The sequence below is a fragment of the Tenrec ecaudatus genome, chromosome 16, assembly GCF_050624435.1.
Source record: "Tenrec ecaudatus isolate mTenEca1 chromosome 16, mTenEca1.hap1, whole genome shotgun sequence".
Classification (NCBI taxonomy): Eukaryota; Metazoa; Chordata; class Mammalia; order Afrosoricida; family Tenrecidae; genus Tenrec; species Tenrec ecaudatus.
In genome coordinates, this window is record NC_134545.1 from 88432570 (window position 1) to 88446330 (window position 13761).

Sequence of the window (13761 nt, forward strand, 5' to 3'; positions counted from 1 at the left end):
AAAGGAGGAATGGAAACCAAACGCAGTGAGGCGCTGGGAAACCTGATGGCACAATGAAGGGGTGGCAACGATGAGTCACAGCGCCCTGTGTATGAATCGCTAAATGTAAAACCGATGATCTGCTCTCTCAGCCTGCACAATAACAAGTTCACAAGCAAGGACACTACGTGTTTAACTTGGGAAACCTGGCACGGCCATGAGGCTGGTCTTAGTCAGCATCTTAGCCAAGCATCTGTCGAATTTCACGTCCCAAGGATGGAGGAAAAGGGGCTTGTCCGGCCCTCCGCTGGCTTTTGCTCTGCAGCGTGCAAGCGTCTCTGGTGTCACAGTAACTAGCAACAGAACCGACTGAGCAGTAACTTTTTATCTTTGAAGAGGGCCTCGCGCAGACAGGCGCCCCGCCAGCGGTTTAGTGGGCGGGGCCCAGGGAGCCGCGGGCACCTCTGGGTCCTGCCCTTGCTGGCGGCTGAGTGGGCGGGTCCGCCGTCGCCCGGCCCGGGGGCCTCCCTTTCTTCCCAAAGAGACCAAGACGGAAAATGAGGTGCAAATGCGGCGGCTGCAGCCCATTGGGGGCGGGAGTTGGGAGCTGACGTCGTCTTCAGTGCTCCGGCTTCCGGTCGGGTCCGGACCGTTCCCCGGCCTCGTTTCCAGTCGGGGCCCCGCCTCTCCTATCCCGTGGCCCCCCCCCCCCCCCCCCCCCCCGGCGAGGCGGCTGCGCAGTGCACGGACACTGAACCCTCCCCCGCGCTCCCGGACTAGCCGCGCTGCTGGCGGGGCGGGATTCCCAGCTGAACCAGCGCTGCGCCGGGGTCCCCTCGACCCTCCCCCTCCCACTCGGAGATCCTGAGCCCGGTCTCCATCCGGGAAGTTGGTATCGGTTTTAATTTGCATCTAATGCAAACTCCCTGCCATCCAGTTGGTTTTGACTCCTGGCCACCCTATAGGCCAGGGCAGAACTGCCTTTTTGGGTTTCCAGGGGCGGGGCGCCGGCAGCTGCATCTTTCTCCATGGGAGGGCTGATGAGTTGAACTGCTGACCTGGTGGTTAGCAGCCCAGCGCCTAGCCCCCTGCGCCACCAGGGCTTCTTGCAGCTGAGAGGTAAACAAGTTCATGTCAAAAGCGTCCCCAGGTGTCTTCTTTCCTAAGGAAGGAAGGGCGGGATGACTGGAAGGGCAGAGATGGAAGTGGACGTGTCACTCAAAGCCCTGTCCTTGGTCAGTCAGCCCGCAGACACCACAGCAAACATTTGCGGCAACAGTGGCGTGGCCGTGGAACCCAGAGTGGGCGAGATTTACCTGGAAACCCCTGTGGGGCAGTTCCACTCTGTCCTGTAAGGGTGCTTGTATTGACGTGGCCGCCACCGGTGGATTAAGTCTGGTCATGCCAGAGCCCTGGATGCAAATGCTTAAGCGCTGTACTGCGGACCGAGGTTGGCAGCGTTCCACTGGAGAAAGACCCGGATCTCTACTTCTCTAAACATTACAGCCAAGAAAACTCCTGGGGGTACTTCTACCCTATGTGGTCTCCCAGCCACCCACAAGGCTCACTTCCGAAGGAGGCATCAAGGGAAAGCCCTGGGTTCTCGGGCTGAGAGACTGGAGGTGGGGCTGGCAGTGTGGAGGTGTCCCCAGGCCTGGGCCAGAGAAGACACCACACGGGGCACACCTCCTCCAGGCCAACACCTGCTGCAGCCAACCACTTCCTTAGAACTTGACAGCATCCCGGAAAATGCCATCCTCGGCTAGCTGGCGCCAGACGACGGCACGGCAGATGTGCAATGACTGCCATTAACTCCAGGTCTTTTGGTGCACTTTGGGTTTGGGCTCCCTTTTCCTGGCCCTTTCTTTTTGCCAGAGGGCTTTGTGTGTTTGCTGTTAGAACAAGCCTCCTTCTTACCTCAGGCTGTTCTCTCTTGTTCGGGATGAGGAGCAGGAGCATGACTCTCACGTGTCTGAGCTCACATGGGGGCTTTGGCGGATGGTGCCAGCCTGTTCTCCACAACAGAGACAACCCGGAACAGAACACTCACCGGCTCCCTAGGCTACCCGCCGCCATCTTCAGGGGGGCATTAAGGGACAATGTTATTTAGTCATGTGTATTTAAATGCTGGGGGTGTAATCAGAAACTTTGAGATTCAGCATAAGGAAAATGACAAACACAGAGTCATGTTGTACATCTATTTTTCTCACACTTCTGGTTGAGGTCTAACAGTACTCACCAAGGATTCAGACACCACCTCCGGGCACAGGAAAGTAGGAGAGCGGCATAGAGCCATTGAGACTGAGTGCCCCAACCCTGCTTCTTAGACTGCCGAGAAGCCCTCAAGAATGTGCCCAGGAGTCTGAAATTTTTGAACTCTGCGCCGGGGCTTTGTGCGCCTAGCTCCTGTCAGACATGGGCCTTCGGCGAGGCATGTCTTTCAAATCACGGACAGACTGACTAAGCTGCCAACACTGTCCTTCCCCTTCTGCTCCATGAGCGATGCCACTCCAGCCGGGTCAACAGGGGAGGGTTCTCTATGTTGTGGCTGAGATAAAAGCCAAGTCATCCCAGGGCCACAGCAGGGAGAAGGCAGCTTGCAGGACATGTGCACCGCGCAGTACAGTCTATCAGGCGGTGACTGTGTCCAGACACACAAGCCCAGCACAAGGGCTACAGTCCGAGCCTCCTCTTCCCCAGGCGGCCGTGCGCCCCTCCTCAGAAGGCCATGTAGTGGTGCTCCCTGGTGCTGACGATGTCACTCCGGTCCTCCAGGAGCTCCAGCACCTGCTGCAGCACTGCTTCGCTCAGGCCTGGGCTGACACTCAGGCGAGCACAGGCCAAGATGTGCAGGAAGTGGCAGCCCCGCTCCACGTCTGCAGGAAAAGAGGCAGGTGGCCGTGTTCAGGCATGTCTAGCAGGCCCTCTTGGTCCTCCCGCTTAAGTGGAAGCATCACCAGCCCCTGGCTAAGCAAAGTGTGGGCCAAGGCCCGGCGGCATCAGCATCACCTGGGAGCTTGTTTGAAAATGCAGAAGCTCAGGCCCTCCCGAGAGTCTTTGCCCAGAGGATTCGTGAGCACGCTGAAGTTGAGGCCCACCAGCCTCGACCGTCAGCCCAAATGACACAGAACAAAGACACCGACACCCCTGTTCTCGGCCCCACTGCCCAGTCATGTGGATTCAGCTCTCTGATGGCCAAGACGCCCAACCAGTGATTTAGATGCAGTGGCACTCTGCCCTTGGCCATCTTTTCCTCGGAGACAGTGACGCCTAGGAGAGCATCCCCGCAGGGTGGACCCCTGGCCTCCCAGGCGAAGCCCGCTGCAGCTTCACAACAGAGCAGGGCAGCGGTGGCTCAGCAGTGATGGAGCCAAGAAGCCTTGCCTGATGGGTTCTGGAAATCTTTCCTTTCTCCTCAGGGCTAAGACCACGTGGCATACATTGGCACCCATTCCAGGTTTAGGAGCGGGGCCCTACAATGGTTGATTGACTTGAGCATAGCATTCACCACAGGCTCTGACCCAGAGGGAGGGTCATGCCAGCAATGTCTTGGGTTGTGGTTTGTTTACCTTTCTGCCTTTTTTCCCTACCAAAGTGAGTAAAACAGAAACACAACACATTGCATTACATTTAGGGAAAGCGATAGATTTTGAATGGTCATTTCCATTATAGTTGCACATGGCTTATGAAATATCGTTATCAACTGATTGAGTCATGATGTGGAGGTGGGATTCCAACTCTGAATACAGGTCTAGCCGACCTCCCACAGAGAAGCCCACCTACCATCCTCGGAGCTCCGCCTCTGCCCGCGGCACTGCTCCAGACCACCACGCAGCCAGCACTCTTCCCAGAGGCTCAAGAGCCTTTGTGGCGCTGGGCAAAGTACAGCGAGGGCTGCATCCTCCAGGCCTTCCTGGCCCTGGGCAGGTCAGGCGTTCTTAGATCTCCCAGTGTCAGTCTCCTCAGGTGGTGGTGGGACGAGCTGGGAGCACTAACCCGCGGTCCCTTGGTAAATTCTGGCCTCTAGTGGCTATGTCAGCTCCCGGTGGGGGTGACTGTTGGAAAACCTACCGCCACCAGAGGTCTCCACACTTCCAGGCTGTTTCCCCAACCATCATCGCATGGTGCTGGGGAGGGGAAGCCGGTGGGAGAGTGGCCCGGGAGGGCTGACTGGTGGCAGGCCTGAATTTCAGCTGGGGCTCTGTTACACATCATCAGTAAGAGGGCAGCGGCATCTACTTCACAGCAGCACCCCAAGGACTTGCTGCCCAGTCAGAAGTCACAGAGCGATGATTGTCCCTAGTGTGAAACAGAGCCTGTCCCTGTTTTTCGGGGCTACTGTGAATGTAAGTGAGGGGTGTGTGGGTTCTCTGTCTACACTAGTCCTTCGACTCTCCTGTGGGCGGGAACCCCTTTGGAGGAACAAGTTGGAACTAAGGTGACACCTTCGGGGTGGAGTTCTTCCTTTCGGGGTGTGGGGCCATGGCTGCGCCCCCACACTAAAGTCAAATCTCAGATCTTTAACTTTAGCCCGTTTGAGAATAGAGGAAAATCCACACAGAGACCCTGCTAAAATGGCTTCCTTCTAGAATCCGGGTCAACATGAAACCCAACAAAGCCAGCCTCTGGGTCTCCAGGCTGGAGAGTTAAGGGCTGGCACCTGTGCCAGGAGGTCAGCCAACACGGCACTCGCCCTTTCACAGCCCTGAAAGGAGCCCGGTGGCGTGCTGGGTGACAGGGTGGGCTGCCAATCAAGGCCAGCAGTTCAAACCCACCAGCCTCCCATGGGAGAAAGAGGAGACTCTTCTGTTTCTGTCAAGATCTCGCAGGTGCAGTTACTCTGTCCGGAGTTGTTCTGCAGTCAATCAGACCCGACGGCAGTGACACTGGTTCTTGGTTTCCATGTTCCCACCGCCACATAGTCCCTCCCAACTCACAGCGACGCTTCCTGGGATTTCCCAGGAGCAGACCGCCTCATTGTTTCCCCAAGGAGCGATGGGGAGGTTTGAACCACCACCTCACGATCAGCAATCTAACACTGACCCAGAAGCGCCACACAGCCCTGTACTCTTCAGACAGTTTCAGAAGCACACATTCATTTCATCCTCACGATAACCAATGGCATCACCAGAAAACGCACTGCTGACCAGTTGGTGCTGACGCACAACGACCCTATCGGGCAGGGTAGAACTGCCCACGTGGGTTTCTGAGACTGCAACTCTCGACGGAAGTAGGAAGCCTCAGCTCTTTCCCTCGGGGTAGCTGGTGGCTTTGAACTGCTGACCTTAAGGCGAATAGCCCAACGCATAACCCCTACACCACCAGGCTGTTATTATCATGCCCACCTCGCCTATGAAGAAACTGAGGCATAGACTACTGAGCTGTAGTCTTTTCCTGCTTGTAGGGATGGCCTCGGCTGGGACTTATAACCGTCAGAGGATCTCAAGCCATTCCATCACTCATTCAGAGAGAGAAAAACTCACGCCTAGTGGTTATCAGGACATTTTGGAAATGAGCTCCAGGCCAAGCGGGAAAGGATTAAAGGCGTAGCTGGATACCTGTCTCTACAAATAATGGAATTCAGTGCAGATCTTGAGAGACTCTTCCATGGAAGGTCTAACTAAAAAGAGGTAAGTTGGAGTTTACCTCGAGGTGCCCTGGAAGAAAGGCCTGGCGACCACTTGGGAAACACCAGCTCATGGAATCTACGGCGCGGAGCTCTGTGCTCACGACAGGGCGTCCCCTAGAGGCAGCCTGCTGCCTACTCACTCACTATTTCTATAGAAACTTAATCTAAGCATACACGTAGGTGTAGAAAGGACCTCTAGAAAGAAAGAGAAGCGAGTGCTTGGGATGGGGCTGGGAGCTGGCGTGGGGTGTAAGTCTGACATTTCTGTGGGTGCGTTGGCCCTGTTTACTGTATGGTGCCCACATGCTAGTATTTATAAGAACGTCTCTCATGCCAGAGATGTTTCTCATGGAGAGGAGGGTAGGAGTGGCGCTTAGCAGGTATTTACAGGCACTCCCAGGCCACCCTGCTCAAGTGTGCCACCGAGAGCTTGTCAGCTGCAGGTGAGGCTCCCGGCTTTCCGAGGCAGCTCCCACTGCTGGACACAGAGGCGGGGCCCGTCCACTCTGACACACACACTCCCTGGAGCAGGAGTGGCCGGAACGCTCTAACTATGGGCACAAAACCTGGGGCTTCCATGGCCCTTTGGGCCACACAGGCTGTGGGGTCCTCTGGGAGATGGGGTGTGAATGCCACTGATTTGCCTCACTGAGGCTTGTGTCAACTAATGCTGTTCTTGACGTAACTCAAAAAAGAACCCAACCCGGCCCTGTTGTCGGAGGGACTCCACATTTCAGTCATTAAGTGCCCCTCAAACTGTGGGCAGTGTCTACACAACTACAGCCTCTCCTACCCTGAGACCAGAAGAACAAGATGGTGCTCAGCCACCACTTTGGACTGCCATTCTGCTCGGGGGGCTGGTAGCAGCCCCAGAGAGAATGATAGAGAATGCAGAACAAAACTCAGATTCCTTGGAAAGATCAACCTTCCTGGTCTGATGGAGACCACAGGAAGCCCTGAGCCTACCATCCTAACATAGCCTTCTAAGTGGGAACTGAAGTCACTCCCAGACGTCTGTTTTCAGCCAAACGATGGACTGACGGAGAACAAACAATAATATCACCTGTCAGGGATGTGCTATCCCTGACAATCCACTCCCAGGTCAACATTTAGTTGGGAGCAAGGAGGGTCAGGGAAGCTAAATCAAGGGAAAGAGAACAAACTGCACATAGTGAGAGCGCTGACACGATAAAGTTTGTAACCAACGTCACATAACAATTTGTATAAAATGCCCAAAAGGGAACCCATTTGGTTGCGTGAACTTCCACCTAAGACACAATACTTTTTTTCAAAAATTGTGCCGGGGAGGCTCTCTTTCCCCAGACGAGCGGGTACTTGTTCCTAGTCATCTGATTGGCCCAGGGAGCAGCTGGGAGTCCTGCCCAGAACTAAGCGATGGCCTCAGGCTCACCTTAAGGCCGGTGGTCAGGCCACCTGGGTTCTGACCTTGTTGGGCTGAAAGGCTACACAAGCTGGGGGCCTGGCCCGCTCCACCTGTGAGAAGGCCTGGCGGGGCCCAGGTGTTATGTGAGTGAGCAGGTAACATTGGAGGTGGCCTTCGCTAGAGAGGAACAAACCAGGTTAGCCACGAGCCTTCTACTTGCTTCTAGCACCAGAAAGTCACGGTCATCGCCAGCAAGCACATGTTTGCCAAAGGCAGTGTTGAAAAGTCACCTTTAAGACCAGCCAGTGTCCCCAAGTACCTACAGATGAGAGTGATGCTTTCTTCTCTGCTGAACCACAGCTTCAAACCGGTTTCATTTCTGCTTGCCCCTCGCTGAGAATTTGCCTTTCCACCACGGAATACTGGTGCTATCCTTTAACAAGATCCCCAGGTGAGTCTTCTGGATCCATAAACATCTCTAAGATCTGTCAGAGTCACCTGGGGATCTGGCTAAACTGCTTCCCTGTATCTTGGGTGGAGAGGCAAATTCTCAGCTGGGGGTTGACCCCCAACTAGTGTGGAAATGCCAACATTCCTATCACACTAGCTACAGTTGGAGTTATAACCACTAGGGGGTGACACAATGCCACTAAAGCTACTAATCATCACTTGCCAAGGTGGCCTTCTTCCAATTAACCCTGCCTCCCCTGTGGGTTTCTGAAGACTAGCTGTCAGGTGCAGCTGGGTCGTAGAAAGCCCCATCTTTCTCCAAGGGAGCAGCTGCTGTGATCACTGTTGACCACCAGAGTAGAAAGCCTTGTCCTTTTCCTCTGCTAGTAGGATCACACTGCCGACCTTGAGGTTAGCAGCCTGACACATAACCACTTCACTCCCGGCGTCCTCATGGCTAGCGGGGGACAGACGCCGTGACTTGGATGCAGGGGAGCATAATATCCCAGGGGCAGGCGAAGAGAAATCAAAGGGGTGGGGGAGGACTGGGTAAACTATTGGGGGATTTGATAAATAGTTGTTGCATACCAAACTGATGATCAGAAATGTAAATCTCCGCCTCATTCACAATTAAAAATTATTTTTTAAGATTATCATAAAAAAAGAGTTCTAGTCTAGGGCCAACCATACTGGATCAGAAGCATTACAATGACCTAGCGCTCATCTGTCTAGCCTCCTCCCTCCAGAATCAAATCCCCAGGGGCAGGCCTTCTCTCAGCTCACCAGGCTATAGTGCAGACGGACATGAGAAAGTGTCCCAGGGCTTCTGGAAAGCTTTATACAAATAGAAGGTGTTGACGTAACAGGGTAAGGGCACTTGTACTGTTTAACAAGCTCCAAGGTTGAATCCGAGTCAGAACAAGTGGGCCAGCCCCACATGCATTACAGGGAGGAGGAAACGGAGGCTGAGAGGGCAGGTACCTGGACCAATCTCCCCTCAGCCCCATGTCTGAGTTGGGAAGTGGTCCCACGTCTTCAACTCTACACCCAAAGCTCCCTAGAGGGGGCGCCTGTTCCCAGGGTGCCAGGCTCTCCCGACTTACGATTTGGCTTCCGGCAGTCTTCTTGGATGATGCGGTGGACCTTCCTGAGCAGTTCTTTGTCTTCCCTGGTTACCTAATAGGAAAGACAGCCAGAGAGAAGGCAGTCTTTAACCCTATGCAACACACACACACACACACACACACACACACACCAGAGAGAAAGCAGTCTTTAACCCCATGCATGACATGCACACACACCCCTTGATGAGCATTTAAGGCAGTTTGGAGAGATTTCATGAGGCCTCCTCTCATGCCCAAAATTCCAATTTCAATACTTGGCAGATTGTGAACTCAGTTCTGTCCGTCAGCAGCTGGCCACTCGGCCGGCCCCAGAGACGTACCCTGGCCCGCAGTGGCAGCCAGATCTCTGGGGCTGTGGCGGGAGGATGGAGAATCTGCCCTTTGAAGGAGCAACTTTCGTACACACTCAGAACACAGCCCGCACAATGTTCTTGCTTCAGTAGAGAGAAGTTAGAGGGAGGCCTGAGGATCAAAGTGGCCGGGCCGACACACCTTCCTCTGTCCTGTCCTATGAGTCGTTACTCTCTTCCTGGTCCACCCACAGTGGGAAGGTGGGGAAGGGAAGGGAAAGCTAACAGGAGAGTAAACAGCTTAGTCACTGAAAGCATTTTCTGTTCTCAAAGGCAAGGTAACCTACTTCCTCTTTCCACCAGCTCAGGTGAGAGGGCTGCAGCCAGACGGTGCCTGAGCCGCACCTTCACTGAGTGGTTGAGCACGAGGGGCGGAGCTGACAGCAGGGCTCCAGTGCAAAGCACCAGTTTTGGAAATGATGACGGCAACATGTGCACCAGGGTGCTTGGCACAACTGAATGGTGGATTGCTATGAGATATGTACGAGCCCCCAATACAATGATTGATTAAAAGGAGGGGAAAAAAAGAGAGGGGGGTGGAGGGAAGAAGGCAGTGGGGTGGGGAAGAAGCCTGCAAACAAACAGAGCTGGAGGTTTCCGCTTAGCGAGGCCAGACATGTTTGTCGGACCAGACACACAGATGGGTGGTGGTAAGGCCTGCCTTCTCTCCGCTCACCCGGCCCTGGTGAGGATTAAATACAGGACAGCGTATGAGAGTCTCGGGAAAGCACTGTACAAACAAAGTCCTGATGTTAGAGGGTATAATTTCCCGGAGGCAGGACTGCAGGAGAAGGAAACCCAGCAGCCCGGCCAGGGAGGCAGAAGGGCAGTCAATTCAGGGCAGGGGCCGGGGATGCTGGGAAGAGAGTCTTTTGGCTCCATCACCCCATTCTCACAGTGATTCACAGGAGGAAGTGGCTCAGGCTCGCCACACCTGGGCCCTGGCCTGCTGCCTAGCCCGGCCACTCCCCAGGAGGGGCTCCCTGTACAGACCATGAGGCAGGCTGCCCAGAGGCTGGGGGCCATGTGTGTCCCTTCCTGCAGGGGGTGGCTGGTTCCCAGCAGGCCAGCTCCGCGCTGGAGGGAGAGGAACTGCACACATCCCTTACACAGATGGGAATAAATCCTAATCGTCTTGAAGACAGGCCCTAAACTACCGGATCACTCCAGATCCACCTCAGGAATCTGCTCTGATGGAATCACCCCTCAGTGGTGAGACTTCCGGGACCTGTCTCCCCAGGCTACTTGCCAGCCTGCTTCCTCTGCTATCAAAGGCGCCATGAGACAGGGGGTGGAGCCCTGGTGGCACAGAGGTTAAGCACTAAGGTGCTTACCGAAAGGTCAGCTGTCTGGCACACCGGCCCCTCCCCTGGCAAGAGGCCTGGCAGTCAGGGCCCTATCGACTCAGGCAGGGCGGGCCTGTCTTGGAGGCCCACTGCACTGCGCTCCCAGTGGAGAGGTGCGTCCGACAGGTCAGGTGCACTCACTGCCAACCCCAAGGTGGGAGGTGGAGTCCACTTAGAGCCTCGGGAGAAAGGTCTGGTGATTGGTTTCCAAAAGAGCAGCCAGGGAAACCCCATGGAATCATCTTGCGGCCATTTGTGTTGGTGACAAGAGAATGTTTTTCCGCTGTCATCAACAAGCATTCACCCTCCTGGTGGGAAAGCCCACTGCACTAGCCCCTTGGGATGCCGATTGGGCTGTGCTGACCAAAAGCTTAAAGGTGCACACCCTTTGGTCCTGCGATTCCCGTTTCTTAAAATGTGCCACAGAGAGGGTGCCGTGCCCAGACTTCCACGCAACAGTGTCTGTGCCAACAGAGAGCTGGAAACCACCTGAAGCTTGACACACCGAGCGGTGGTTTAAACCACAAACCACCAGGACGCCTCAGCCAGTCTCAACCACAGAGAGGCCCAGGTCGGTGGCTGTGGGCTGTTTTCTGAGTACCAGCGTGTATGAAGGCCCGTGGGGAAATGTTCTGGTATTGAAATCATTGCTGAATGTGATTTGGAGCAGTGGTTCTTGACTGTCGTGAGAGACATTTGTCAGTGTCTGAAGACATTTCTGGTTGTCGCAGTTGAAAAGTGCTACTGACACCTAAAGGAGGCCCGACGGCTCCCTGTGAGCTTGGCAGTTCAAACCCACCAGCCACCATGCGGGAGAAGCATGAGGCTGTGTGCTCCCATAGACTCACAGGCTCAGGGACCTGACGGAGCAGTTCTCCTCTGACCTAGCGAATGGCTGTGGGCCGGAATGGACTCACGGTGGAGAGCTTACTAGCATCTAATGGGCAGCGGTCAGGGATGTTGCTGATCTCTTTCAATGAGCAGGGCAGCACCCCAGCAGAGACTCATCACCGACGTGGCACCGAGGCGGCAGCATGCACAGGAGTGTTTTAGGGGAGGTGAGCCAAGCACAACCACCCGTCGCAGGTTTCTTACATAGTAGAGGTTACCAAAACCATCTTCCTTCTGGAAAACCAGGCCCTTGTCCTGAAGCAGCTGCAGAGCATCCTTAAAGACTCTGTGGATTGCCTTGGAAGTGGTGTCCTTCAATTCCACCTGTGGGAAGAGGGCAGAGAAAGAAAGAAAAACAAGCCACAGAAGGAAGTGAGGCTACCAGACCCATGGAGCCAACTTGCGAGCAGCCCCCTAGGCCGCTGGCTGGTTGAGGAATTGGCGTGCCAGGCTCTCCATCTGCTGAGTCAGAAAGAAGCAGGTATGCTCAGGCCTAGCGAGGGTAGTATTTAAGGGAGAGAGACGTTCGCCTGGGCAGGATACCTGACAGCCGTTCCACAACTTAGTTGTGGTTTTCTTGTCTCATCCTGTGGTAGGGGTGATAACCTCACAGAGCTATCGGCACACAATCTTTCACTTTGTTTATTAGACCACACACATTGACGCGACTGGTGATTCGGTGGTAGGATTCTTGCCTTCCACTCAGGAGACCTGGCCAACACACCTCCTGGTCTGTCTGAAGAGGCTTATGTGTCCTGGGAGGTTGAACAGGTCCCAGCAGAGCTTCCAGACAAACACAGACCAGGAGGGAGGAAAGGCCTGGCGATCCACTGAAAACTGGGCCAATGAGAACTTTGTGGGTTACAGTGTCTGAGATGCAACCTATCAGGAGGATGGGTTTGCTCTGCTGGGGAGGGACGGGGCTGCCCAGAGTCAGGGCCAGCTCCAGGGCTGCTCACAGCAACAAGCAGTACATAGACATTATCTCCTTTCTTCGTGGAGAGTATGGCTAGCGACCATCTCTCCTGGGGACTTGAAAGAATTATTTTACGCACATTGGAACAATCTAGGAGCCCGGTGTGTCGTCGGTGACAAAACTACTTGTTTTGGGGGCGAATCATGGTGGCCAACAGCCCTGTCCAAGGTGGGCCCCGAGGCAGACAGTGGAGGGGAGTCTGAGAAAGAAGCAAACCCAGAAGGAGCCTCTGCTGTGACCAGCTTTCTACCTGCTCACTTTCCATGAGTCTTCTCTGGGAGGTGGGTTTGCTCAGAGGCACCAGGTCATCCCCTTTCATACTCCCATCGTGGTCTTCACTGGGCGGAGGAAGCAAGGGCGTAAACTCCGTCCTGGGTGGGGCATCAACTCAATGGTGTGCTTCTTGAGCAGGCACTCTGTGTGTGTACACACACACACACCACCACCACCACCACACACACCCCCCCCCCCTGGCACACAGTGGGCAACGAAGGAAGTCTGAGGAAATGAATGCCCCAGTAGAAAAGGCCATCATCCTGGTCACTGCACTGGGCGTTTTCAGTGCTTTCTCAAAACGAAGAAAATGATGACAAACAATTGTCCTCCCACCTGCAGAGCCACCTGTGAAGTACAAGGGGTTCATCAAGAGGGCAGGACCTCGCCCCGCGGGCATGTGGCAGGCCTGTCTGTCACGGAGGTGCAGGAACTGAACAGAGGGTGGGCAGGAGATGCTGAAGCCGGTCCTCAAAGGAGGGGTGGGGAGAGGAGAGAGCCCCGCCCCCAAGTGGTCTCCAGGGCTGGCGGGTCCACCCTTCTGCAGAGGAGCGCTCGCAAACAGGCAGTGTATTAGTCTGGGAGACCCTTAGGTCCTGGTGACGGTACGCAAGCAGGCTTTCTGGCTTGAAGATGGCAGTCTGAGACTCTCCATTCGGTGAATTATCTCCGTGTTTCCTCACAAGGCAGAGACCCTGGTCGTGCGAGCATCAGGGCCTACGAGGCGGCAAACATTCCAGTCCTGACAGCACCCGCTCTCTGCAGGGCGACAGAATAGTTTACAACTCCCACGGGCAGAAAAACTATGAGGGTGTGTTTAGACAACCCACCCAAGACCGACCCCTGCGTCTTCAGCACCCCAGGGCTTGCCATCTGAAGTCCATTTCGCACTGGAATCTGGAGGCCTGAGTCCCTCGCGTCTCTCCCTCAGAGGGAGACGTTGGGAATGAGCCAGCGGGGATGGGTGCAGTTACTGTTGGTGGTGGCCGCCCTGGAGTGGACCCCGGATGGTGTGGCGACTCCGTGCCCATCAGCAGACAAATCCTGCTCCCGCCCCTCCATCAGTTTCAGGCCAGACTGTTGTGGGTCCGCAGGCTCTCCCTGGCTGACTTTCGGAAGGAGAGCTCCAGGCCTTTCCTCCTCGGGTGTCGCAGTCGTTCAGTACCCGAGCAGCACACAAGCCGCTATGGGTAGCTGAGGTATGTGAGGTGTGTCGGCTGGCAACCTAACCCGGCTCCCTCCCATGGAAGACAGAACTGTACCGCCGAGCCACGGGTGTCTCAAACACAACAAACACCATCAATGAAGATGGCCAACCATGCCGGAGGCCCGGCTCCTCCTCCCAGATTTCAAACATAG

General features: G+C 55.2%; 1 protein-coding gene across 4 annotated transcripts in view; it reads right to left on the minus strand.

Moving 5' to 3' along the window:
* Window positions 1–2168: 2168 nt before the first annotated feature.
* Window positions 2169–13761, minus strand: part of STN1 (STN1 subunit of CST complex) — a 37371-nt gene continuing 25778 nt past the window's right edge. For all 4 annotated transcript variants that reach the window (XM_075533973.1, XM_075533975.1, XM_075533974.1 and 1 more), the window contains 3 exons: window positions 11358–11477; window positions 8546–8618; window positions 2169–2855 (listed from right to left, as the gene is read on the minus strand). In XM_075533973.1, the coding sequence (XP_075390088.1) occupies window positions 2698–2855; window positions 8546–8618; window positions 11358–11477 (351 nt within the window). In that variant the 3' untranslated portion in view covers window positions 2169–2697. The remainder of the gene's footprint in view (window positions 2856–8545; window positions 8619–11357; window positions 11478–13761) is intronic.